The sequence below is a fragment of the Xyrauchen texanus genome, chromosome 1 (genome assembly GCF_025860055.1).
Source record: "Xyrauchen texanus isolate HMW12.3.18 chromosome 1, RBS_HiC_50CHRs, whole genome shotgun sequence".
NCBI lineage: Eukaryota > Metazoa > Chordata > Actinopteri > Cypriniformes > Catostomidae > Xyrauchen > Xyrauchen texanus.
This window is the reverse complement of record NC_068276.1, coordinates 35,544,852-35,569,082: the sequence shown is the minus strand read 5'-3', so window position 1 is coordinate 35,569,082 and position 24,231 is coordinate 35,544,852. Positions and strand designations below refer to the sequence as shown.

The window sequence follows — 24,231 nt, the reverse complement described above, 5'->3', positions numbered from 1 at the left end:
CTGCGTGCCCGTTGCACACGGTTCCCCAACCCGATCTGGAGGCGTTGGTCGTGACCAGGATGCGTCGCGACACCTGCTGCAGCGGCACTCCTGTCCGTAAAAAGCAGAGGTCTGTCCAGGGTTTGAACGTTTGGCGGTAGGCGTGGGTGACTGTTACCCGGTGTGTGCTATGGAGCCATGCTTGTCTCGGGACTCTAGTCTGAAGCGGTCTCATATGAATACACCCCAGTGGTGCGACCGCCGCGGAGGATGCCATATGCCCCAGGAGCCTCTGGAAAAGTTTTAGCGGGACCGTTGCCCCTGGCCTGAAGGTGGCGAGGCAGTCCAGCACTGACTGCGCACACTCGTTGGTGAGACGTGCTAACATCGAGATGGAGTCTAACTCCATGATGAGAAAAAAGATACTCTGAACAGGGGTGATTTTGCTCTTTTCTCAGTTGACCTGAAGCCTCAAGCGGCTGAAGTGCCTGAGTAAAGAGTAGCGATTTCCGCACGCAGGGATTTGGCATGTTCGCCATGTACTGTGGAGAAGCGGACGCACATGAAGGGGGGGCGGGGGCCTGGCAAACTGAACTGCGTAACCGAGTCGGATGGTCCGGGCCAGCCAGCGTGACAGGTTGGGAAGTGAGAGTCACGCATCCAAGCTCCGTGCTAGGGGCACCAAGGGACGATTATTTTTGACGTACCCGGCAGGGCGGAGCAGCGGGGCGGAGCGGGTAGTATGGCGTCGGGAGGTGCGGATGCGTCCCGAGGCTCTAGTGCTGAGAAAAGACTCAAAGCACTTATCTTGCTCTGCACTGCCGCAGGGGGCGGGTTCATGATTGAGGAGGAGGTCCTGTAGCGGCGTCCTCTGGACTCGTCCGAACCGGCCAGGGAACAGTCGTGGGGCTGAGGGTGAAGCAAAGGGGAGCAAAGTGCAATTTTTCCATTTTCCTGAGAAATAGGCTGTTGCGCCAAAATGTTTGAAAACCACGTCTTAACTCAGTGCAAAGTTTAAACTCAGCTCCTACATTTGCAGTTTAGAGATTCCACCAGCAAGTGGTCATAAAGTCCATACTCTGAAAATATAGTGGAACATCAAATTATGTCCCTGACGATCAGCGTTGTAGCCATCTTTTATAGAACAAACCTTTATGAGATTTGTGTTAAACTATCTATAGATCATGGTTTATTTTTTATTTATTATTATTACTATTATTATGTTTACATTTACAATTGTATTGATGGTCTAATATTTAGGCCTTACGGTATTTTTCCACCTATTGTTGTAGTGATTTTTAAGTCACTGCAAAACAGTCCGGTGAAAGAAGTTGGAGAGAGTAAAATGTTTGGAACTGGTAGGCTATTAGTTTTTGACCACTTCGTTATTTTGCTTATATTTTCATTTCTTTTGAAGTGTAATATAAATTTAGAAATATTTTTGGTTTATTTTTATCGTGTTTCAATAAATAAATTTTTCAAAATCGTCTGGTAGAAGTAAAGTGTGTGTCGATACAATCACTGTTAAAATGATTTGTGTGTCAGTAGATGAAAATTTTTAATTAAACTTACATTCTCTGTAATTTAACAGAGCCTACATTGAAAATATGAAGAGAATCACATTTTCCATGCGTATAAAAGAAGCGTGTCACTGTCATAGAATTATCATAGAATCAAGAAGAACGCAGTTAATGCACAAAAGAATCTAATTTATTCTTCTAATTCATTGCATACAATACATTTACACTACCAACTTCTTATGAATGTGCTGTCTTGACTTATATTGCTGGTGCTTGAGGGAATGGACTATATAATAGGATGCAGATGGTAGAATAATAACTGGAGAAAACCTCAGAATTAAACTGCACTTAATCCAGCCCATTTGCACGTTGTGCGGGCGATTTTGCCAGACATAATTGTGGCTAGACTTAGCGATTGCGTGCACGAAAATACAAAAATGTCATGGCCATGCCCACTAACTTTGCTCTTATGACTTATGGCATAGCGCTGCGCTTCACGCTCTTAAGGCATTTACAAGACCTTAATGTCTGGTTATTAATCATAATTGGTATTAGATCATCCAAGTAAACACATGATTTTAGTGCTTGTGTTGTGAGTAACTCCAGATATGATAGTCTCTTGCGATTTACATGCACAAAAGTCTCTCAGTTTATAGAGAATGGTGCAAAAATATGCCTGAATGTGCTACTGAGAAATTGCAAATAATCAAGACAACATTTCCAGCACCTTGAGACCTCAGACTGTTCTGGGATCAAGGGTCTAACCCAGTATTTGATTGGTATACTTAGTAAAATGGCCACTGAGTATATGTTCAGAGGCATGAAATTTAAACAGCAAAAGAACACCTATATACTTCTGTATTGGCAGAGCAAATTTTGTGCCAAAGTAGGTTGCTTGGTGTTGGATAGGCTCTGTTGGATGTGTAGCAGTGAGTGAGGAGGCACCTGTGGCATTTCCTCTCTCTGTGTGAGAGTGAGAAAGCTCCTGCTGGAGATGCTCTATGTGCTGACTCTGTTGTAAACATCTCTTCTCCAGCATCTCCTTCTCCCTAGCCAGAACCTGAGTCTGCTCCCTCAGATCCTTCACCAGCTCTTGCTGCACCTCCAGTGCACAGCACAACATTTCACTGGCCTCTGCACCACACAGCCACACACAGCACACAGGGCACGGCAAAACACAGAAAGGAAAACACACCACAGAAACTCATGGATGAAAAGAATTGCGCAAAAATGATAACAGACAAAAAGTGAGGTAAAAATAGGATGGAAAACAAGACACAGTAACACACAATGCAGCACAGCACAACAGAACAGCAACACATCACCAACACAACAAAATTCAAAGACAAGACAGCAGGAAGCATTGCAGCATAGGCAACCATCAGAGAAATGAAAAAGCGAGAAAGCAGATAATAGAACACAATTGATGGCAGAGCAAGGAAGGAGTAGATAGGATCATGTGAACTGTGAATAATTGACAAGATAAGTTCCTAAGCCACATTTCCCATTGCAGATCAAAAAATTTGGTATTTGTCTACTGTGAAAGTTAGACTATTTTAATTGAACTTGATGTGCAAATGGTCCGGATGCGTTTATAACCATCTGTTTAGTCCTAATACACATTACACATGAGTCTGGTGCTTTATAGTCTGTGGCGATTACTCAATACATTTATTCTAAAAATCTTGCAGATCTTAAAACCACAGCTCAATAACATTAGCACTGATTAAAATACACACACAGTGTGATCATACTGTACATCTTCATGAAAAGAAGCAGGTGAGACAGCTAATTTGAGCCCAAAATTCAAACAATGAGATTATTAAAAAATTATGTATAAAGAAATAAAAGGGTATATAACTATTTCTGGGGAAGATAAAAGAAACAGCATTTAGCAAGAAAGGACAGATGTCTAAAAGCATAGTTCAAGCACTCGCCCATCCCTTTTACCTGAACTGATGTCTCTCTCTTTCCCTCTCACTGGACACTCTTTCCGCCGTGAGGTCTTCCTCTTTGGAGTCTGCAATGCTGACTTATGAGACGGAGCACTCATGTCATCATTAAGATCTGCTGAAGAACAATGTGATATAATCATGTATAAATAAGGATGAGAATGAGGTAATGAGTGAGAAATAAATTGATTGAGAGTGTAACCGTATGAGTGAAAATTAAAAATAAAATAAAAAATAAAAAAACTGCTTAGGCTCTTCCCTGAATTTAGAGCACTTGTACTATTTAGCAGCATAAACATACAGAACCCTTACAGTACTTCAGGTTACTTCAACATCTCTTTAATATTAAACTTTCTCACCCACTTGTCTGCCACACAGATGGCTGGCAACCAAACAACCTGATATTGTGCTCACCCTCACCCCCCTTCACTTGTCTGATCACTCATCTGCCTCACTCACTTCACTTAAACCAAGTTCACACTACATGACTCACCTTTTGTGTCGTTTTGGTGCACCCACTACATACACAACTGATAGCTGATTGGTTGTATCAATTACACAACCATTCGTAACCAACTATAGCTATGATTACAAAGTTAATTTATTAACTAACACACATAGCAACGGGAGAGTTCATTCATGATAAAATCTCAACAAACAACATGAGACCGTCATTAGTAGGTTGATTTTCCCTAATAGACTCATCATGTGAAACATTGCTTTATTTGTTTGGACATTCTGACCAGCCTGAAGACCTCAAGGTCATCCTTGACAATACATGTCTCAGCCTCCAAGCAAAGTTCTCCCTCACTGGAAGTCACAGTTGCAGTTAAAGGTGACACAGGCATTGTCTGCTGGTGCATAAAAGGTTTGGCACTGGTCCACTGATCACTTTGCAGCAACTGGCCAGACCTGCTGTTTCATGCTCCATTTCAGAGAGAAAATCCATCCTTCCTAAAATCCTCTTCTACAAGGCTACACAAATGCTGGTCTGCTTGCATATGCCACTTGTTTCTTCTTTGCTTATGTGTTTATTGTTATATATATAAAAACACTAGGATTGATCTAAAACATGAAATTTGCTAGAAATGTCACTTGTGTATTATTGTCACATGGTGTATGGAAAAATAGTCAATCACAACACGTATACCATATTTATGTCAATGTGTATTGTATTTATTACCATGTATTGTGATAATTATGTAAAACAAAATTACTATTAACTAACTCATAACCTATCAACAAGTAATGAGCCATTCATGCATGATAAAGATTTATCAAAACATTATCAGCCCGGGCAGCTACTCAGCCTTTTGGAGGGCTCTCGGGGAGAGGCAGTGGAGAGAAGTGTAGTTTTAAATGTATATGATTGTTTTTATTCATATATATATATATATATATATAAATTGGTGTAATAATAAAAACTGTTAATCAGAAAACTTTAATCAGGCAAACATTATCTGCATTCAGCAAATAAGCTTTTCATACATACACCTACAGACTACTGCCCTCAAGTCTAATCATTACAAGTGACTATCTCTTATCACAGATAACATAATATTTTAGTGACACTACCCTTTTCTTTTAACTTTCTGGTGTTGTGTTAAATTTTATTGTACCTATTGTTGAGTCGTTTCTCTCCCAAAAACAACTGGTTCCATTAACAGGCTTACAACAACAACAATTAAAACAATTCTGCTGAACAACAAATTTTGGCATGCCTTTTTGCAGCAAATGCACAATGATTCACAGCTAATGATCCTGTTGCCAGCACAAATTTATAGTTTATCTCCTAAAATATCTGCTCTTAAATAAACAATTGCAATTCTGATTTCCCCTTTCACAACTTCTTTAGAACTAACACCAAAAACGTCACTGTCATAACTATGAGGACAATATTAAGAGACAAATTTACTGTAATGGAGGAGGAGGAGATGCAGGGAATATATCAAGTGAAATGCTGAGGTAATACCAAGGTTTTTTTCCTCCTAGTCATAATAGTTATAGTCTCATCTCTCTCACATATCTCATTCCTGACAACAACAAGCCCATGAGAGGAGCTGAATAAGGAAACTAGCATTTGTAAAATTGGCAGAGGCTTTACTCGGTGACTTTTTTCCCAAGGAAACTTCAATGAGCCTCTGACAAACGTAACACATCATTTGTCTCCAGTCTGTTGGAAGCAGAGCCTGAATAAATTTGCCATCAATTAGACTTTCACTAGGCCCTTGATTTGCTCTAAATCAAAATGAAAACAGGATTATGCTTTACATTCAAAGTCTTAACGATTCTCAAAAAGGGACACATTTTACATGGACTGACAGAAAAAGACCGTTGACATTAAGGATGATTAAGGGTTTGAGTTTTGTGATGGATAATATATGGCAGAGAGGGAAAGTACCTGGAGACGCCATGCTCTCATGCGAGATTGATCTTGGTTGTCGTAGCGATGATGGCTGTCATGGAGACAGAGGGAAGTTAAGTGATTAAAAGGTTCTACTGCAGATTATCAAAGTGTGCAGACTGATACAGTAATTACTAAGTATATTTAATAATGAAAAGTGCTTTGCACTTGCTCATTAGTGGACAGTTCACATCCACCAATAAGCAATTTCCCTCATGAGATGAGATTAGAGATTCACTTTAAAAGCCTTTATGCACCTGTAGGAATGGCAGAATTTGGATCCAACAACATGGAGTTACAAGTCAGGAAAGGGGTTGTTCTCTGTGCTTGCCTGTACATGTGTCTGCATATGAACCAAGCACATGGCCTACTTGACGTGTGTATACATAGATGTGTAAGAGCTACATACTAAATCATGATTGGCTGTGATAGTTTCATGTCAAAAATGTTGGCTGGGATTATAAATAAACTCTCTCATGTTCACCTTCCCACCCAGTCTGATCCTTTGTCAAATACCTTTCCATTCTCCCTAATCCGGTCTGATTTTTCTTCACACTCTTTCACTGATAATGACCTCTCCCTTGGTCTTTTTTAAGGTAAACTGAACACAACCCTGTATGCCAGTGTAATTTTCTCCCTCTGTCTATGGAGAATTAGTAGATCCTTGGGGTAGAAGATCCTTTAGTCCAGAGTCAGTTCACTCCAGGGTTCAAAATAATTGACATTTCTACAGCAGTAGCTTCTCATTATGCAGGTTTCTCTTACCGTTTGAGCAGCTCCTTCTTCAATCACAATTTCCTCTGAAATACAAAATGTTATTAACTATATTCATCAAGCTACAAAAATCAGTGCTCTTCAAGTCAATATTATGAGAGGCAGGAGCAAAAGCATAATTTATAAAAAAAATCTAACAAATCGAAAATACAGTAAAACATTTGTTCCAATTCTGGAATTGTTCTGTTGTTTTCAATATTTTCCCTGGTGAAAGCTTTTAGAGGTTCAAACCTTCAGTCTGCAGGGGAGACACAATATCAAATGCAGAGTCTTCGGTATCTTCATCAGCATCGGAACTGGTCAAACCCTGACATAGAGAATCATTCAGCCATTGAACACTTTATATGTTTCAACGTTCTCAATAATAGAAATGTCAGGTGTAAGAGGTGGTTAAACATAATAAGCTCTCAAAAAAACTATTGAATAATATTGTATCTTTTATTTCTTCATGATCTCAGACTGGGTTTTGAAATTCAATGAATCTAAAGCTCCACCTCATGGTTAATATCAGTAAATGCAATCCCCCCTCTTCTAACATGACAGGACAAAGCACTGGACACAAACATACACCAATGTACCTTCCTGTGTTTTAATGGCACAGCATAAACAACATTTATGTCATCAGCTCTGCTCTGTTGTCTCTCAAGGGACTGATACACATGATTTTCATCTCTCTCTAGACCCTCCACCTCATCATTATCATCATCATCAGTGTGTCCTGGGGAAGGCACAGGAGGTCTTCTTGCCATCGAATCTGTCCATCTGTCCCTAGTTAGAGAGCCAGTGTAATATTAAGCATGTCTTGTGTCCAGATAAGCGAGTTCAGATTTTTCAATAGTGCAAAATGTGGTCTTAAGCAAATTATATATAACACATTCTGAACCAACATTTTCTGTACACTTACTACCAATGCGGCCTGCTGCGTTGCCCTGGTAACCATGATTATTACAACTATTACTGTTGTAATAGTGAGGTTGCTTTCAAACTCTAGCAAAAGAGGGCAGGGGTTATTTAGGTCACCAAAACAGTGCACAATGTTACCTAGTATAAAGCGCTGTGGCAGTGTAGGGCTCAATGCCGGTTTGGCTGTCTGAGCGTGAACAGTCACTCTCAGAGTAAGACCTTTGGCGTGGAGGTGGAATGGCAACAGTTCGGCCCATCAGGGAGGAAGACAATATGGCAGCTGCCAAGGCAGACCTAAAACAAATATCAAATGTCTGTAAGATTCTAGATAGTAGTGTAAAGGTATTGGAAAAACAAGCCTGAAACGGATAGATTTTGGACATGAGGGTGAGCTTCCTCTAATTATTACATGATGGCTCAAAGGAATACTTGATTCTGATGGGTCAATGGCACCATCTAGCTGTCTGATATTTCTGAGTAATAACTACACATCCACAAATCAGACTGCTCATCCGGGAAATTACATTTACATTTAGTCATTTAGCAGATGCTTTTGTCCAAAGCAACTTACAAATGAAGAACATAGCAAGCAATTTGTCGTACAAAGTTTAACAATATCTGCAGTGTTGTACTGCCAAGTTCCAAGGTGGCTGGAGTAGTATAGGCACTGGTGGCAGAAGAAAGAGACAGAGAAGGAATTTTTTTTTTTATCACAAGGGTATTACGAGCCATCTTTACTACTTCCATTTTTATCTATTCAGCAATTTCTTTCTTGGGATATAATAAAATTATTTCAATACAAATCAACGCTTTGTGTCTGTAGGGTCCACCTATTGGTCCAATGGCGGGATCCAATAGCGTGGCTGAAGGTACCTGCGTGTCACTGTCTTTTTATACGCTGCAAATAATACTTTGATTATTTTATTTGAGTTCCATGTTTTATTAATCTTATCATTTATTCTTTTCTTTATTTCATCTGACTCCATGAACACTATAAAAAACCTCTTTGGAGGTATCTATGCTCTGAATTTAAGTTTTGTATATTATTATTGTTAGCAATACTCTCTTCTGGACAGCATTTGTTATTTCAATGTTATTTGGGTCCTGTGCCGGCCAGACGCAGGTCCTTTAACTACAGACTCATCAGTTTCAGATATTAGAAATGTTTTAGACCAAGTCCTTATAGGTTCTCTGTATTATCCGTTTAGGTCTTATTTGGCTAGTTCAGTATAGATTCTCAACTCACCGTTTAGACCCAAGTTCTGTTTTACAGATTCTCTGTCCTACTCTTAGTATTCCCGTTTAACTCTACTAGGCTAAGTTCTATTATAGATTCTCAGTTCGCGGTTTAGCCTTTTAGACCTTTTAGACTTTAGTAGTGGTGGTGGTGGTGTAGTGGGCTAAAGCATATAACTGTTAATAAGAAGGTCGCTGGTTCGATCCCCATGGCCACCACCATTGTGTCCTTGAGCAAGGCACTTAATTCCAAGTTGCTCTGGGGGGATTGTCCCTGTAATAATTGCACTGTAAGTCGCTTTGGATAAAAGCATCTGCCAAAAGCATAAATGTAGTACATACTTAACTAATGGGTTACTTCTGAAGAAGCTTTGTTAAGCCAACTTTGACCATAGATTTGTAGTTCATAAGAAATATACTAGAAAACAGTCCTTCAGAATGAATCATAATAACAATTTAGTTTACCAGGTATTCAAACAATCCAATAAAAATAATAAATCAAACTCAAAGCTATCAGTGAACCAAGTATAATAATATAATTAAAGTTGCATTCCATTCAAACATTTACCAAACATAAGAAATTAAAATTGCATACCTGGTATATTAAAAAACTACACACAATGTTTTCTATGTGGGTCTTCTGGCTACAGAGACCCCAAGCTCCTCTGCCATCCTTCTTTATGTACCAAACAATTCTATTGTTATTTCAGATGTGTATGTTTGATGTTATTTCGGATTTGGTTTACAATTTAGGGAGTTGTGAGTAGACATATGAAACTTGTGATTGAGTAGGTTGTTTGAGGTTTACAAGAATGCACCTAATTGGCATACAGCATCTGGTCCTCTGGGAGTGATCATGCCCCTGATAGAATACAGTATTTTACTAAGTTCTTAAATCTTACTTGTGATTTGATTTTCCTGAAAGGGAATGAGACTGTTTTACCAGTTGCACTGAGACCTCTTGAATGATACCAAACATGTATGATCAGACAAACTTTTACATTGCAGAAGAGGATAAGTCATAACTCATTTTTGGTGATTCCAAATTACCTGAGGTGAGTGGGGGGTACATGTGAGTGAGATTTGTGTTTTATGGTCCTTGCTCAGTAGAGTTTGCTCAGGTGGAGATGCACTACTGTGTGAGAGTTTTAGGGTGTTGGTTCTCGCAGAGTTCTTTGACTTTTACCGTAACTAACACCTTTTGGGTGTAGACATTCTGGTGCCAGCCTTACAGTGTCCATTTATTTATTCGATTTGAACTCAGGACTCCAGGGGTGGTAGTCAGCATCTTTACATACATTTTAATAAGAAGTAAACAATGCAACAAGATATAACAAATGCACTAATTATGTTTGTAAAAGAAGAAAAATCCAATACTAGTATTTACCACGCTCAAAGTAAAATGGACAATAATAATGAATATGACATGATTAAATATTTCCAAACTTTAAAAAGGACATTTTCGTAAACAGACAAAAATTTGTTTTATTACCAAAACAAAAAACAAAACGGTGTAAAGATTAGCACTGGTGATCAGCCAATAATGATGATTATATTGGCCAAAATGGCCAAATATTGGCAAACAAATTAGCCTGGTCAAAGTATCAGTCACATAAAAAATGATGAGTGATAAAAAAAAAAAAAAGCTATGGGGGATGCTGCGAAATATACAACAGTTAAGCCCCTTTCACACAGATATCCTCGGATGAATCCCGGAAAAGTCATTTTCTGTCCTGGGAACGCGAGATTTTGATAATTCACACTGCCCAAGCTTTCCCGGAATCTGTACTTGGATTCACACACACATACCAGTAAAAAATCCCAAGACAAACATTTCTTCACAATGTGACATCTAATGTAAAGAAAACCTTACCACCAAAAATTCTCAAAATTCTCACTGAATGACACTCATGGTGAGCCAGGAGGGGAACAATCAGAATGGATATATAAACTATAGTCATATAGTATGAATTATCCCTTCACAAAACCAGTCGGGGCATTTTATTTCAAATGAAAGTTCTTGTGATTTTTGGGAAATACAATGGTCTGAAAGCAGGCGGTTGTGTAAAATGACTGGGAGCCCATACTTAAGAGGGACATAAGAATATTTTTGGCCTATGAAATAGCAAGCCCTCCAGACAGAGAGGACTTCCGATGAGAGAGACGTTACATCTAAGTTGTAAAACCTTGTGAATGTGTTTTGAGAAGACCATCCTGCTTTGCCTTGAAAACAGCACCAATTCTCCTAAGTACACTGGACACAGATTTTCTTGGTTGTTGGCAGATAGGATGTTCCAAGCTTCTTGGAGAATTCGCCAAAGTTTTTCTATTTAGGCGGTCTCAATTGCTTCTGTTTTTATGTAATCTCAGACAGACATGATGTTGAGTGGGGGCCATGACATCTGTTGCTGGGCTCCCTGTTCTTCTATTCTAATATTATCTATTTGCAGAATTAATGTTTGAGAGTCTAACATTTATATTTCCTATTTAAACACTAAAACTGAAAATATTAATAACCATCTTAAGACAATGCAACTGTGAAACATCTTATGTGCTTTTGCACAGTACTGTATGTCCATACCCCAGAAGAGGCCATGCCTCTAGTTGAGTGTGCTTTACTCATTACTAATTTACTAATTAACAGAACCGTTTCCATGTTCACTCAGACTTTTCTGATGACAGAATGAAGGACGCACACCGGTGGAAATACATGCTTTAACACCAATTGGGCAATTTGCACACAGCGACTCACAAGTACAAGCGATCGCATCAACAATCCAGTGAGAAAGTCTTTGCTTGGAAATGGACATTCCTTTTGTGCATTCTCTATTGCACACAAAGAGCTGGTCAGTCTGAACTGGCATGTGTGCTCAACGTATGTGTTTAGCACTCGCACAGTGCATAACAAATGCAAGATCTGTTCCTCATCTGAATTTAATGGAGGAGAGAAAAAGGTCTGAAGGCAAACTACCCAAGCATTGAAAGAAGTGGATAAATCCTTAGGCACATAGCCTTTTCTGGATTAGACCTGGACCAAACTCCAGACATGAATTGTCATCTGACAGTGCTTGCATATCACTGACCCATTCTAATGAGGTCAGAGCCAGCAGTAATGTGGTCTTCAGAGAAAGCACACACAATTCAACAGAATCCAGAGACTCAAAGGGGGGCCCCATGAGCACTTTTAGGACCAAAGTTAGGTCCCATGTTGGGACTGTAGCTGGGAGATGGGGATTTAGTTGCCTCGCTCCCCTAAGGAACTTTATAATTAAATCATGTTTGCCAATAGAGGTGCCGGCTTCAGGTGCACGATACGCAGAGATAATCGCTACATAGACTTTGAGCGTTGACGGAGTAAGTCCTGTGTCCAATCACTCTTGAAGAAATTTATGAATTTCAGGTACGGTGCAGTTCACTAGGTCTTTGCCACGTGAAATGCACCAATTAGCGAAAACATTCCATTTAAGTGCATATAGGCATCTCATGGACTGTGCTCTAGACTGTAAAATGGAGTTCATCACAGACAGTGCTCTGTTCAGAGGCCACACATATGGGCTCCACAGCTCTTGCTGGGGATGCCAAATCGTGCCTTGCGTTTTAGAGAGAAGGTCTCTCCATGGCAGAAGTTCACATGGAGCCCGTCCAGTATTTCTACCATCACTGGATATCAGGACTGATTGGGCCAATTTGGTGCAATTAACAGAACCGTTTCATGTTCACTTTTCTGATGACAGAATGAAGGACGCACACCGGTGGAAATACATACTTGTGTTTCGCCGGCCATTTGGTGTGGGCCGGCCATTTGGTGTGGGCAGCGCATCCTGGTGAATTATGCATGCCACTACAGTTGTGTTGTCCAAACAAATCAGAATGTGGTGATTCACGATGTCAGAATTAAAAGCTCTCAAAGCTAAAAAGCCAGTATATCTAGGCGGTTGATGTGCCATGCCCACTTCGCACCTGTCCAGGTGCCAAAAGTCAGGTGACCATCCCAACCCAACCTGTGTTGGATACATCTGTGGTCACCACTTTTGCGCATGCATCCGCGATGTGGAACGGGTCACTTGAGCCAGTACTGGAGAGGTTTCATGTATAACAGACCCAATGGTATGACGGCAGCTGCAGCAACCATACAACCCAGCATTCTCTGAAATGACTTCAGTGTAATGTTTTTCCCAGTTTGAATTGAGACAGACACCGAAGAATGGTCTGTACACACTTGTTCATGAGGTGCAAACGCATGCCCATGGAGTCGAGACGAACTCCTAAAAAGGAGATGTGGTGCAATTGGTACATGAAGTACGCGTCCTTCTAATCTATTGACGCAAACCAGTCCTGAGGATGGATGTGCGATAAGATCGGTTTCTGATTTAACATTTTGAATGGTCGCTTTACGAGAAAATAATGGCTGTAAATCCTGCTGTGTGTGTCCCAGTCTGGGACAGTCTCTATCAAGTTTTTTGCACGGAGACTGTAAATCTCTGTGTTCAGCACTGGTGCATCCTGTGGTCAGACCACAGATTGTAAAACGCCAGTGAAGCAAGTTGGCCAGCATGCAAATCTGAATCGTATAACTGTGCTCGATCGTTTTTAACACCCAGTCTACGCAGCGGGAAATCTATCCACTGGCTCGTATATTTCGACGGTGACGAATGTAGAGGGCTTCTAAGATGAGATGAATCACTGTCTTAAAGGAAAAAAATTCTGAGGAATGGTGTTTGCATGCTCGATTTTATACCGGACAGCTTCGCGCCTAAAGGGGTGAGGCTTAAACCCCACAGCCAATCTTAGAATTTATGTTATTGTAAAAGAGTTTCAAATAGTTTGTGTTGAAGGAAATTCCCCATAGTGTCAGCTTAGTGAGGCAATGTCAAGTGAACTGAAACGTAAGGGAACTAACGTTTAATTGTGAGTGTTGGTGGCGTAGTAGGCTAAAGTACATAACTGTTAATCAGAAGGTCACTGGTTCGATCCCCAAGGCCACCACCATTGTGTCCTTGAGCAAGGCACTTAACTCCATGTTGCTCCGGGGGGATTGTCCCTGTAATAATTGCACTGCAAGTCGCTTTGGATAAAAGCGTCTGCCAAATGCATAAATGTAAATGTCATTATCTGTGCTGATGGTACCGGTGTGAAATTTGCATGATAGCCAATTTTATCAATTTTATTCAGTTAAGACTACTTTTATAAATAGCTAATAAGATATGTTTTATGTTGTTCAATGTAAATAGTACTTGGTCAATAAAAGACAATAAAGATTGAAAGTGAAACCAGTAAACATACTGTATATAGGCCTATATAGAATGTGTCATGGTGCATATTATTAATATAAAATTATAGAAAAATTAACATAGAAAAATGAATCATTTTCATACTGCGCTGCAACATAAGATATGTAGGCCTATTTCATTCAGTAATTGCTTTTGTAATTTAGTTTAAATTGGGATTTTAGTAGATTTGGGATCTCATAAAAAATACTTTTCTATATACTTATGTTCTTGTCCTTTTAGGTAAAAAAATAATTATTTTAACAAACAGTTGGCCTGTCATAAGGTTGCAAGTGCTGCAGCGAGTTAAAGCTGAACAGACTACTGTATATGTTTGTGGATCTTATTTAGGAGGGTTTATAATGTATTACCATATATAGGCTACTTAATGCATTTACAATTAAAAATTCATCTTTGCAAATTCTCACAGAGATTACACTTCGGGTTTAGAGTTTTCTCCATGGGAAGGCTCTTTTTTTCCCAACACATTTTGTGTTACCATCATCAACATTTTAAATACACAAAGAATTCATACATCGCAGTCTGATTTGCGTACTTCAACCACACAATACCGCTCCGACATTGTCATTCAAAGCACTGCACACCCAAAGGAATTTATTTGATCATGGCAGGTTTGTGATGCTGTAATTGATGCCGACTGTTTCTTTGTTGAACGGATATTTACAATGGAAAAATGTATTCTTTACTTGGATTTTGGGAGAAAATAATTGACTGACTTTAAAAACTGCCGTTATATTCACACAATGAGAAAATGGCAATGTATGACAGCCGTTTCAATTTGTATTTATTTACTTTAACCACTGTACACAATAAACTGTTAAATCTATATTCTGAAACAGTCTTTCTCCTTCTCGAGATAAATACGTTATCACTATGACACACATCATTCGTGGTATCGGCTCTGCCTTTTGTTCACAAAGACACATTCCATGATTGATCCCAGCAATGTTACTAGGGTCTGATCCCGGGACCAAATTTTCTGGGCTTCCGGTGTTGTATCGAATTGTGTTCCCTGTCCGAATCGGTTTCCCCCTAGCACCGATAGGTTATGGGGTTATTGTTAGGGTAGTGTAGGTTAGGCAGAGGTGGGTAGAGTAGCCAAAAGCTGTACTCAAGTAAAAGTACAATTACTTCAAAAACATAATTACTCAAGTAGAAGTACTAACATAAATAATTACTTGAGTGAGAGTAAGAAAGTATCCCATTAAAAGAGTAACTCGTTACTTTCACAAATGACATAATAGACGTTTACTCCCCTATATTCCATTACAAAATACACATTGAACATCTATTACAGAATTATGATTATTATTAATGGAAATTCTGTCATCATTCACCATCATGTTGTTCCAAACCTGTATGACTTTCTTCCATGCAACACAATAAGGAGATTTTAGACAGAATGTTTGCCTGAGTCACTATTTACTTTCAGTGAATGTTTATATATATATATTTATTTTTTGAAAGTGAATGGTGACTGAGACTGTCACACTCTAACATTCTGTCAAACATATTTTGTGTTCCACATAATACAAAGCCTCACACTGGTTTGGAACAACATGAGGGTAGAGAAAAGATGACAGAATATTAAATTATGGCTGAGCTATCACTTGAAACAGATAGTTTACCCAAAAATGAAAATTCTCTCATCATTTACTCACCCTCATGCCATCCCAGATGTGTATTACTTCCTTTCTTCTACAGAACACAAATTCAGATTTAAAAAAAAATATTTTTGCTCTGTACGCCAACATTTTGATACTTCAAAAAGCACATAAAGGCAGTATAAAAGTAATCCATAAGACTCCAGTGGTTAAATCCATGTCTTCAGAAGTGATATGAAAGGTGTGGGTGAGAAACAGATCAATATTTGTAATTTTTTGATGGAGGGTGATTTGCAGAGAAGCATGTGACTGAACAAAAACACAAGAAGAAAGAGAAAGTGATCTGTTTCTCATCCCCACCTATCACATCACTTCTGAATATACTGATTTAACCACTGGAGTCTTATGGATTATTTTGATGCTGACTTATGTTTGTTTGTTTAACTTTAAATGTTGCCACCCATTCAGTTGCATTGTATGGACCTACAGAGCTGAAAAATTCTTCTAAAAATCTTCATTTAAGTTCAGCAGAAGAAAGAAAGTCATACACATCAGGGGTTGCATGAGGGTGAGTAAATAATGAGAATTTTTGGGTGAAATATCCCTTTAAGGGCTCTTGTCAGATCTGGATGAATTTGTCAATAAAAAGAGAGGTTTGGAAACATTTCTAGTAATTATTACAGTGAAAACATCTAAGGACATTTTATATAATGCTGAAATATAAACCAAAGCAAGATAATGCTTTATTAATGCCTTCTTTCACTATTTCATAGCTTTTAAAGTCCTGTGTGGATTCTTATTTCAGTGTAGTCACAGTTTACAGTGTTGTAAGTATTTAGATCATTAGTTCTGTACAGCAGTACCGCCGTTTTCTAAATGCAGAGTACACAACCTACGTAGGGCACCAACCCTGATCATGTAACACTTGCTGTGTCTGAAACCGCCCCTATCCACTATATAGTGCACTATTTCGAGTTTTCGCTATTTTGTAGGAGTGTCTGAATTCTGAGTGAGCCACTCGTTCCCTACTTTTGTTTACTCATTCTTACCCACAATGCACTCTAATTTCATGCATACATTTCAAGTACACTCGATGATGATTAATTTCCCACAATCCACCACGGGGAAGACGTACGAGCTAGGAGTTTACTGCTTCCTTCACTCCTGCAATGTTTTATTTCTTGCTGAATGTAGTAAATTACTTTTTGACAAATCATTACTGGATTAAAATAACAAATAACATATAGAGAGACAAAACATACAGATACATTTTCAAATGTTCTCTTTATTTGATCAAATGTGTTTACTCTTTATATTAACACACATTATATATTAAAAATGACAAAAAGAATGAAGATAAATTGTATTAATATATTATTTAATAAGAATAACAAATAAGGCCCAAGTATTTAAAAATGTCATAAGTGACGTTTCTGCGACAGCCCCAGATCTCCGACAATCTCGTCCGAATTCACTCATTTCATTCACTTATTGCTGAGATATAGTGCACTAACTGCCATTTACTATATAGGAAATAGTGAATGAGTGAATGATTGTGGACACAGCCACTCTCGTCGACCCGCGCACCTTGCTGTGCATGCGCAGAAATGCTGTCTGTTCGTGCTCCAGTTGTCGATCAGATGAATGGCAGTAATTTACACTTAACTTGGATGTTTATACAGATTTATACAGTTAATCCGCCTGAAGTAGCTCCGATAGATACCAGTACCCCCTGCGAGGGCGTGGAGTAAATGCATAAATTACTGCTTATGACATGCGTGACAAAGCACACGGATATATTGCTGCACTGGTTTACAAATGTACACTTAAAAGCTGATGTCATAAGAGCCCAGTTACAGAATCACCCTAAAAATGACCATCTCATTTCACAGAAAAGCCCACATTAGAATTAGAGCCAAAATTGACCTCAGCGTGATGCCTGAAGTTGGAGCTGTGAGTTTAATCTTGAAATATCAGCTTGTCTTGGGTGTTAAATGAAGGCATTGCATGATGAAACTATTCTTTTTTTCACTGTGTGGAGCGAAGAAAGTGTTTACCTTTGAAAAGTTTGATGCTGCTGCAGCGATTGAGTGACAGTTTGTGATACCGGCTCAGCATGTGCAACTGTTAACTTCCGCTCTCGTTCAATAATAATATTCAATAATCTCTCAATAAATTGCACATTAATTTACATTACACCCAGTAATGTAATGACAGTAACACCACACATTGTAAAGAAGTAAAAGTAAAAAAAAATTATTAGAAATTTACTTGAGTTAGAGTAAAAAGTACCCACTTTTAAACATACTCAAAGAACAAATTTTATCAAAATGTTACTCAAGTAAATGTAATGAGTTACTACCCTCCTCTGAGGTTAGGGTTTGGGTAGATAGAGTAGTGTAGGTTAGGGTTTGGGTAGGTAGAGTAGTGTAGGTTAGGGTTTGGGTAGGGAAGGGTTAGGCTTAGGCTTAGGTTTGTGCATGGGGGAACGCATTCTGGCAGTGGTGAATGATAACTTAAGATACTGTTCCCCACATACAGATCTGCTGGGGAGAAACATATCCCGACGGGGAAACGGAGTTAGACACACACACAGAATGCTCGCCGACATTGACCCCGGCAATATCCTGGGATCAGAGCCCAGTGTGAATGAGGTTTTAGAGACTGATAAATGTGAGTATACCTGGGTCTCTCTGAAGAGGGGTCGGGGCTGCATGGGGGAGGAGTGCGGGGAACAGCAGGTCTGGGGGCAATGGTGGCAGCAGGGATCAAGCCATGAGCTATATTCATCTAAACAACCATAACAACACATTGGATTACAGCAACTACATCACAATATTCAAATGAATACATATTGAGCTATTTAATTGACTTAATGTCATACATGTCTTTTCTGTCGCTTAGTGACACGGTATGGGATTTACTAAGCAGCTACATTAGCTCACCACAATATTTAACTAATGTTAAGTTAGCAAGTAGGGTTAAAGAGCGATTGAGTTTGGTTACTACACCTCACACACAAACGAATAAAAGACTTACAAATTCTTTCTTCTCTCTTCTCCTCAGACTGAAGTTGAATCTGGATGACATGATGCTATCAAACTTGCCCGTTTCGGTGGGAGATTTGACATGAAGGCTTATGAGAACGGGTCAAACCAGCGCATTTCATTACAATGGGTGTATCGTATCTATGTTTTTAACCACTACAGTCATTTTAAACGTTATTGTTATTAACACAAAGAACGTGTGCTAGACATCTCCATAGCTTCAACTCAACTTCACGTACAAGACGCTTTCCATGAAAAACCGTGAAATATAACGACTCGTTCTATTGGTTCTCTTGTGCTAGCTCAGCCAATCAGCGTTGCCCTTTAATCCTCTTAGCAACGGCGTTGTGGCATCGAGTGCAACACTATCAGTGTCCAACAGAGGGACGTCTCTCTTACTGCACGTGAAATCCATGTAGCCTACAATATTTGAATTAAAAAGAGTTTGACTTTCCAGTTCCAAGAATTGTTTTTTTTTTTTTTATTGGCTTGGGCGGGTCAGTAGTTCAATTACTTGCCCTGTCAACATTTTCACTGGCCCCATCACAAAAAGGCCTGACCTGAAACTTTCTCACACTGGCTCCCTTTTTTTTTAGCCTTACTATTAATTGTCATTGTTTTATTAAATGGATTTTAATGAATGTTTTAAAGAAACCCCTTTCCCATGTTTCTGGCTTAAATTTATATATATATATATATATATATATATATATATATATATATATATATATAGCCAGAAACATTTTTCATCAGTTGGTTTATGGAACAGTAATAATAATCAATGTATAAATACATTGATTATTATTACGGTTCCATAAATTAACTGAACGTGCACTGAAAATTGTAATGAGGTCAGTATGAGATCTAGTTTGTTTAACACAGTTATTAATCCCACTGGGTGAAATCTTTCTATACATAGTAACTAATCTCCAGTGACACAGTGTTCATACAAATACACAGACTTGAAAAAGGCTGTGTAGTAAAATAAACTTTTGTTTTACTTGTAGATATTTAAGTTATATTTGCTAAATCCTAATTTTATTTGCAAGTGGGTTAAATGTATAATGGTAGCGTTTTTACAAGACTGCTGATGAGACGACAATGGGTGAGCCATACTGTAAGAAATCATTCTGGTGGAAAGTGTTCCGGTTAAAAGCAGACTCATGTGGGCCATGTCAGTTATTCCAGTAAAACTATTTTTGAATAGACCTCAGTGTTGAGTAAGTCCTAAGTGGATGTATTTTTTTATAATTAGTTCTCCAACTCTGGAAGATCCAGAAACATCTCGGTTCTCCTGACATCTTTCTCTTACAGGCACACAAGCACACTTAACTGCTCTGACATCACAGCTAGCATTGGGAAGCAATCTCTTTAATAACCCAACCAAGCCACACCATACAATTCCCCAGTCTGTGAGTAATTTAAAATCCATTTTTCCACCACACCATTTTCACTGCCCTGATTCACATACTCACAAAGCATTATGTTCAAACTTCTTTCACATTGTCATTATGGGGTATTGTTTGTAGAATTTGTATGTAAATAATTAATTTAATCCATTTTGGAATAAGTCTGTAACATACTGTAACAAAATGTGGAAAAAGTGAAGCGCTGTGAATACTTTCTGGATGCACTGTATGTATAACCAGTAACAAGAGTTTTACATCATGACACTTGACATCCTGAAGGAAGACATAGAAAGACACAGATATGACTACTTCATTCCATAACCCCACAAATTAATAATCACAGTAATATTTTACACAAAAATAGCCACAGCTTTGACCCCTTATTTTATTGAGTTCTAGATTTACATATTCAACATAAACGTAGGCAGCAACATACAATTTCTCATAAGCCAGACATTTCCTCAGACTTATCCCACTGCTAATCCACAAATAAACTAGAAACACAAGAACACAGGAAAATGTTGTGAAACAAAACTGGAATCCGTTTCACTGTTTTTTTCACCATCATTGTTAGTAATCGTAATCAAGTTCGAATTTAGGGCACTGATATACAGAATTCAGCTCAACTCTAATGGAAAGGACTGTGTGCATTAAGTTTAAAAGAATTGTTAATAAGTAACTTATAATAAGTAACTTATTAATGTGGCACTTGCGAAAACATAAATGGAAAGGATACATTCATAAAGTATAATACAGTATTTACAATCAAGAAGTGTATAAGATTGTTTCAGTGTTGACTCTGGTAAGGCATACTAAAGGCCTCTGAGGTTTGGAGAGGCAGTTCAATGCAAATGTTAAATAATATAAATAAGATAAATGAAGAAAAAAAGCCCACCATATTATATATACCTTTTGAACTACACCATATAAAGTTTAGAAATGTACACAGTCACAGAAAAGATACCACACCCATGATTATATACATCAGGCTCATTTTACTATACAAAAACGAATACATCCTTAAAAAGAATACGTTTATATATATATTTTTTTCCTCTTTATTTTTGAATTTAAATTATTTGATTATCAAATGTGTATAAAAATCTACTTTGTAGAAAGTGAAACATTCCAACACTTAAGAAGTGCTAGGAAAAACACAAAACAAAGGTTAAATAAAAATGCCATTTGAATTCAATGCTATGACATTTTCTATACTTCTTGCTTGAACTTGGCAATACATTTAAGGTAAGCATAGCAAGAGTCCCATCATAGTATTTCCCTTCAGTGTAAGTAAATATATGAAAATAATATTACTTATTCAGACATTCCAAGACCAAAAGCTATTCACTGTTCTCGCTTACATTCTGTTCCTCTACAGTGATTGACACAGGATTAGAATTCCATTCAATGATGCAAGATCACCATAGAAACTTTCTGTGGTGGTCTATCTTAAGCCACAGACTGTCTGTGGAAAGGAAATAATGTCCTCCAGCAGAGTGAAGTAGAGGCAGGTACAATTGCAGAAAAAATGAGTTTCTACACCCTAAGGCAACTGTCAATCAACCAGCCCTCATTTAATTTGAGGAGGGCACAGATTTGTATCAACAGCCTAAAAATCCTTCATCACACCTCATCATTCTTTAAACCATTCAACACAAGAATAATAAAACAAACAAAAGAAAAATGTTAATATTTTGAGCAGCATACACATTGTGTTTTGTCTACCGATTCAATAAAAACACAATATTTCAACATTCATATACAGATGAGATGTTATGTAGATAACCACACTGATGAAGAAATAAAAATAGCTTACACTGTGTTTATAGGTCTGCGCAAAATTTACATTGGGTTTCAGGAGTTAATTTCAGCCACTCTCAATTAATCTCCCTCTTTTTTAGTTTTTTGTAATATAGTGTGCTTTTGTGCTATCAGTGTATGTACAAATCTAGTTACGTACATGTGTATGTGTGTTTAGTAGAGGGAACTATCATTATAGGGGGTAGGTAAGGTAGGGCATGGTCTGTTCGAGGGCAGGGCTCCGCTGTAATCTGCGTTGGGTAAACTCAATGTGCTGCTACTCTTCAGCTTGTTCTTGAGACCCCAACTGAGGAATGACTGTTTCTTTGCTACCTTGCGAGACTTTGGGTTCTGCTCATCATCATTGTGAGCCAGGCAGATCATGGAGTAGGTCTTGGGAAGACCACCACAGTACGTAGCGCTCTTGGTGGGCTGAAGGATGAAGAGAGAGAGGTTACAACACTAATCTGAACTGAATAGAAGATACAAACCAGGAACACTCAAGTTAAATACTCCCCTTTGAACTTTCCAAAATATTCAAGTTCCCACACTAACTTAAGTTTTCCCTGACAAAAGGGTGACAGATACACAGGGACATAATATCATTGTGTGGCTACTATTATGTGTACTATTAAGCATTTCTGTTATATGATCATGACACACTGACGTAGTTACATTACATATATTGTTTTTAATTGATTCAAGGACAATTTGTTTAGGATAAGTTTTATTATCAGCTTATAATGTTTTACAGTTCTAATGATATATTTGCCTGAAAGTACACGCTCTACTTTCAATGACTAACTCTTCTATTAGTTAGTTTAATCCATCCTGTTGCCTGAAAAAACTAGTCCATGTTTCACCACAACACCTACAAACATTCACAAAAGAACATCTAAACCCCTTAATCCTATCAAGTATGAAAATACAATTTCACTTGCAGACACGGGTCTCAAAATCAAATCAAATCAACCTCACCAAAAACAGCTTACGAATCCTGACTAACAGCTCTGAGAAATGTTAAATATTGGCTGAAGTGTGTTCAGTCCTAAAAAAGTTGAACGATATCTACAATATGTACTTTATATTCATGTTTTTGTTAGCCATATAATGAACTAACTTTGTGAATATTGCAATGATTTTAATGCCCTTTTTATTTTCCCATTCTGTTCCAAAGTGATAGTTCACCCAAAAATAAAAATTCTCTCATCATTTACTCACCCTCACGCCATCCCAGATATGTATGACTTTCTTTCTTCAGTAGAACACAAACAAAGATTTTGAGAAGTACAAGTATTTCAGCTCCTTAGGGCCATACAATGCAAGTGAATAGGCACCAAAAAGTTGATGCTCCAAAAAGCACATAAAGGCCACATAAAAATAATCCATTCAACTCCAGTGGATAAATCAATATCTTCAGAAGTGATATGATAGGTGTGGGTGAGAATCAGATCAATATTCAAGTCCTTTTTTGCCTTTTTTACTCCCTGGCCAGTAGGGGGGGTGATATGCATGAAGAATATGAATCACATTCTTCTTCTTGTGTTTTTGGTGATTCACATTCTTCACACATATCACCCCCTACTGGCAAGGGAGAATAATTTATAGCAAATAAGGACTAAAATATTGATTTTTTTTCTCAGCCACACCTATTATATCACTTCAGAAGACTTTGATGTAACCCCTGGATTTGTATGGATTACTTTTATGCTGATTTATGTCATTTTTGAAGCTTCAAAATTTTGGCACCCATTCACTTGCATTGTATGGACCTACAGTTGAAATCAGAAGTTTACATACACCTTAGCCAAATACATTTAAACTCAGTTTTTCACATTTCCTGAGAATTTAATTGCAGAAAAATGTCCATGTCTTAGGTCAGTTAGGATCACTACTCTGTTTAAGAATGTTACATTTCAGAATAATAGTAGAGAGAATGATTTATTTCAGCTTTTATTTCTTTCATCACATTCTCAGTGGGTCAGAAGTTTACATATACTTTGTTAGTATTTGGTAGCATTGACATCAAATCGTTTAATTTGTGTCAAACGTTTGGGTAGCCTTCCACAAGCTTCTCACAATGAGTTTCTGGAATTTTGGCCCATTCCTCCAGACTGAACTGGTGTAACTGAGTCAGGTTTGTAGGCCTCCTTGCAAGCACACATTTATTCAGACATACCCAAAAATTCTGTCGGATTGAGGTCAGGTCTTTGTGACAGCCACTCCAATACCTTGACTTTGTTGTCCTTAAGCCATTTTGCCACAAGTCTGGAGGTATGCTTGAGGTCATTGTCCATTTGCAAGACCCATTTGTG

The 24,231-nt window shown here is 38.2% G+C and overlaps 2 protein-coding genes across 8 annotated transcripts in view; both read right to left on the bottom strand.

Annotated features, from left to right (window-relative positions):
- The window catches only part of LOC127661950 (centrosomal protein of 89 kDa-like), a 140,112-nt gene extending 121,169 nt beyond the window's left edge, over positions 1-18,943 (bottom strand). For 2 of the 6 annotated variants that reach the window (XM_052153305.1, XM_052090741.1), the window contains exons 1-9: positions 18,700-18,943; positions 18,344-18,450; positions 7,671-7,826; positions 7,208-7,397; positions 6,861-6,936; positions 6,621-6,655; positions 5,853-5,907; positions 3,450-3,569; positions 2,445-2,702 (exon numbers count right to left, since the gene is read on the bottom strand). In XM_052153305.1, the coding sequence (XP_052009265.1) occupies positions 2,445-2,702; positions 3,450-3,569; positions 5,853-5,907; positions 6,621-6,655; positions 6,861-6,936; positions 7,208-7,397; positions 7,671-7,826; positions 18,344-18,450; positions 18,700-18,750 (1,048 nt within the window). In that variant the 5' untranslated portion in view covers positions 18,751-18,943. The remainder of the gene's footprint in view (positions 1-2,444; positions 2,703-3,449; positions 3,570-5,852; positions 5,908-6,620; positions 6,656-6,860; positions 6,937-7,207; positions 7,398-7,670; positions 7,827-18,343; positions 18,451-18,699) is intronic. The other 4 variants (XM_052154781.1, XM_052154043.1, XM_052089259.1 and 1 more) reach the window with 4 other exon arrangements.
- A 1,544-nt stretch (positions 18,944-20,487) lies between these two features.
- Positions 20,488-24,231, bottom strand: part of LOC127618845 (rhophilin-2-like) — a 39,622-nt gene continuing 35,878 nt past the window's right edge. For both annotated transcript variants that reach the window (XM_052091869.1, XM_052092586.1), the window contains exon 15: positions 20,488-22,348. In XM_052091869.1, the coding sequence (XP_051947829.1) occupies positions 22,091-22,348 (258 nt within the window). In that variant the 3' untranslated portion in view covers positions 20,488-22,090. The remainder of the gene's footprint in view (positions 22,349-24,231) is intronic.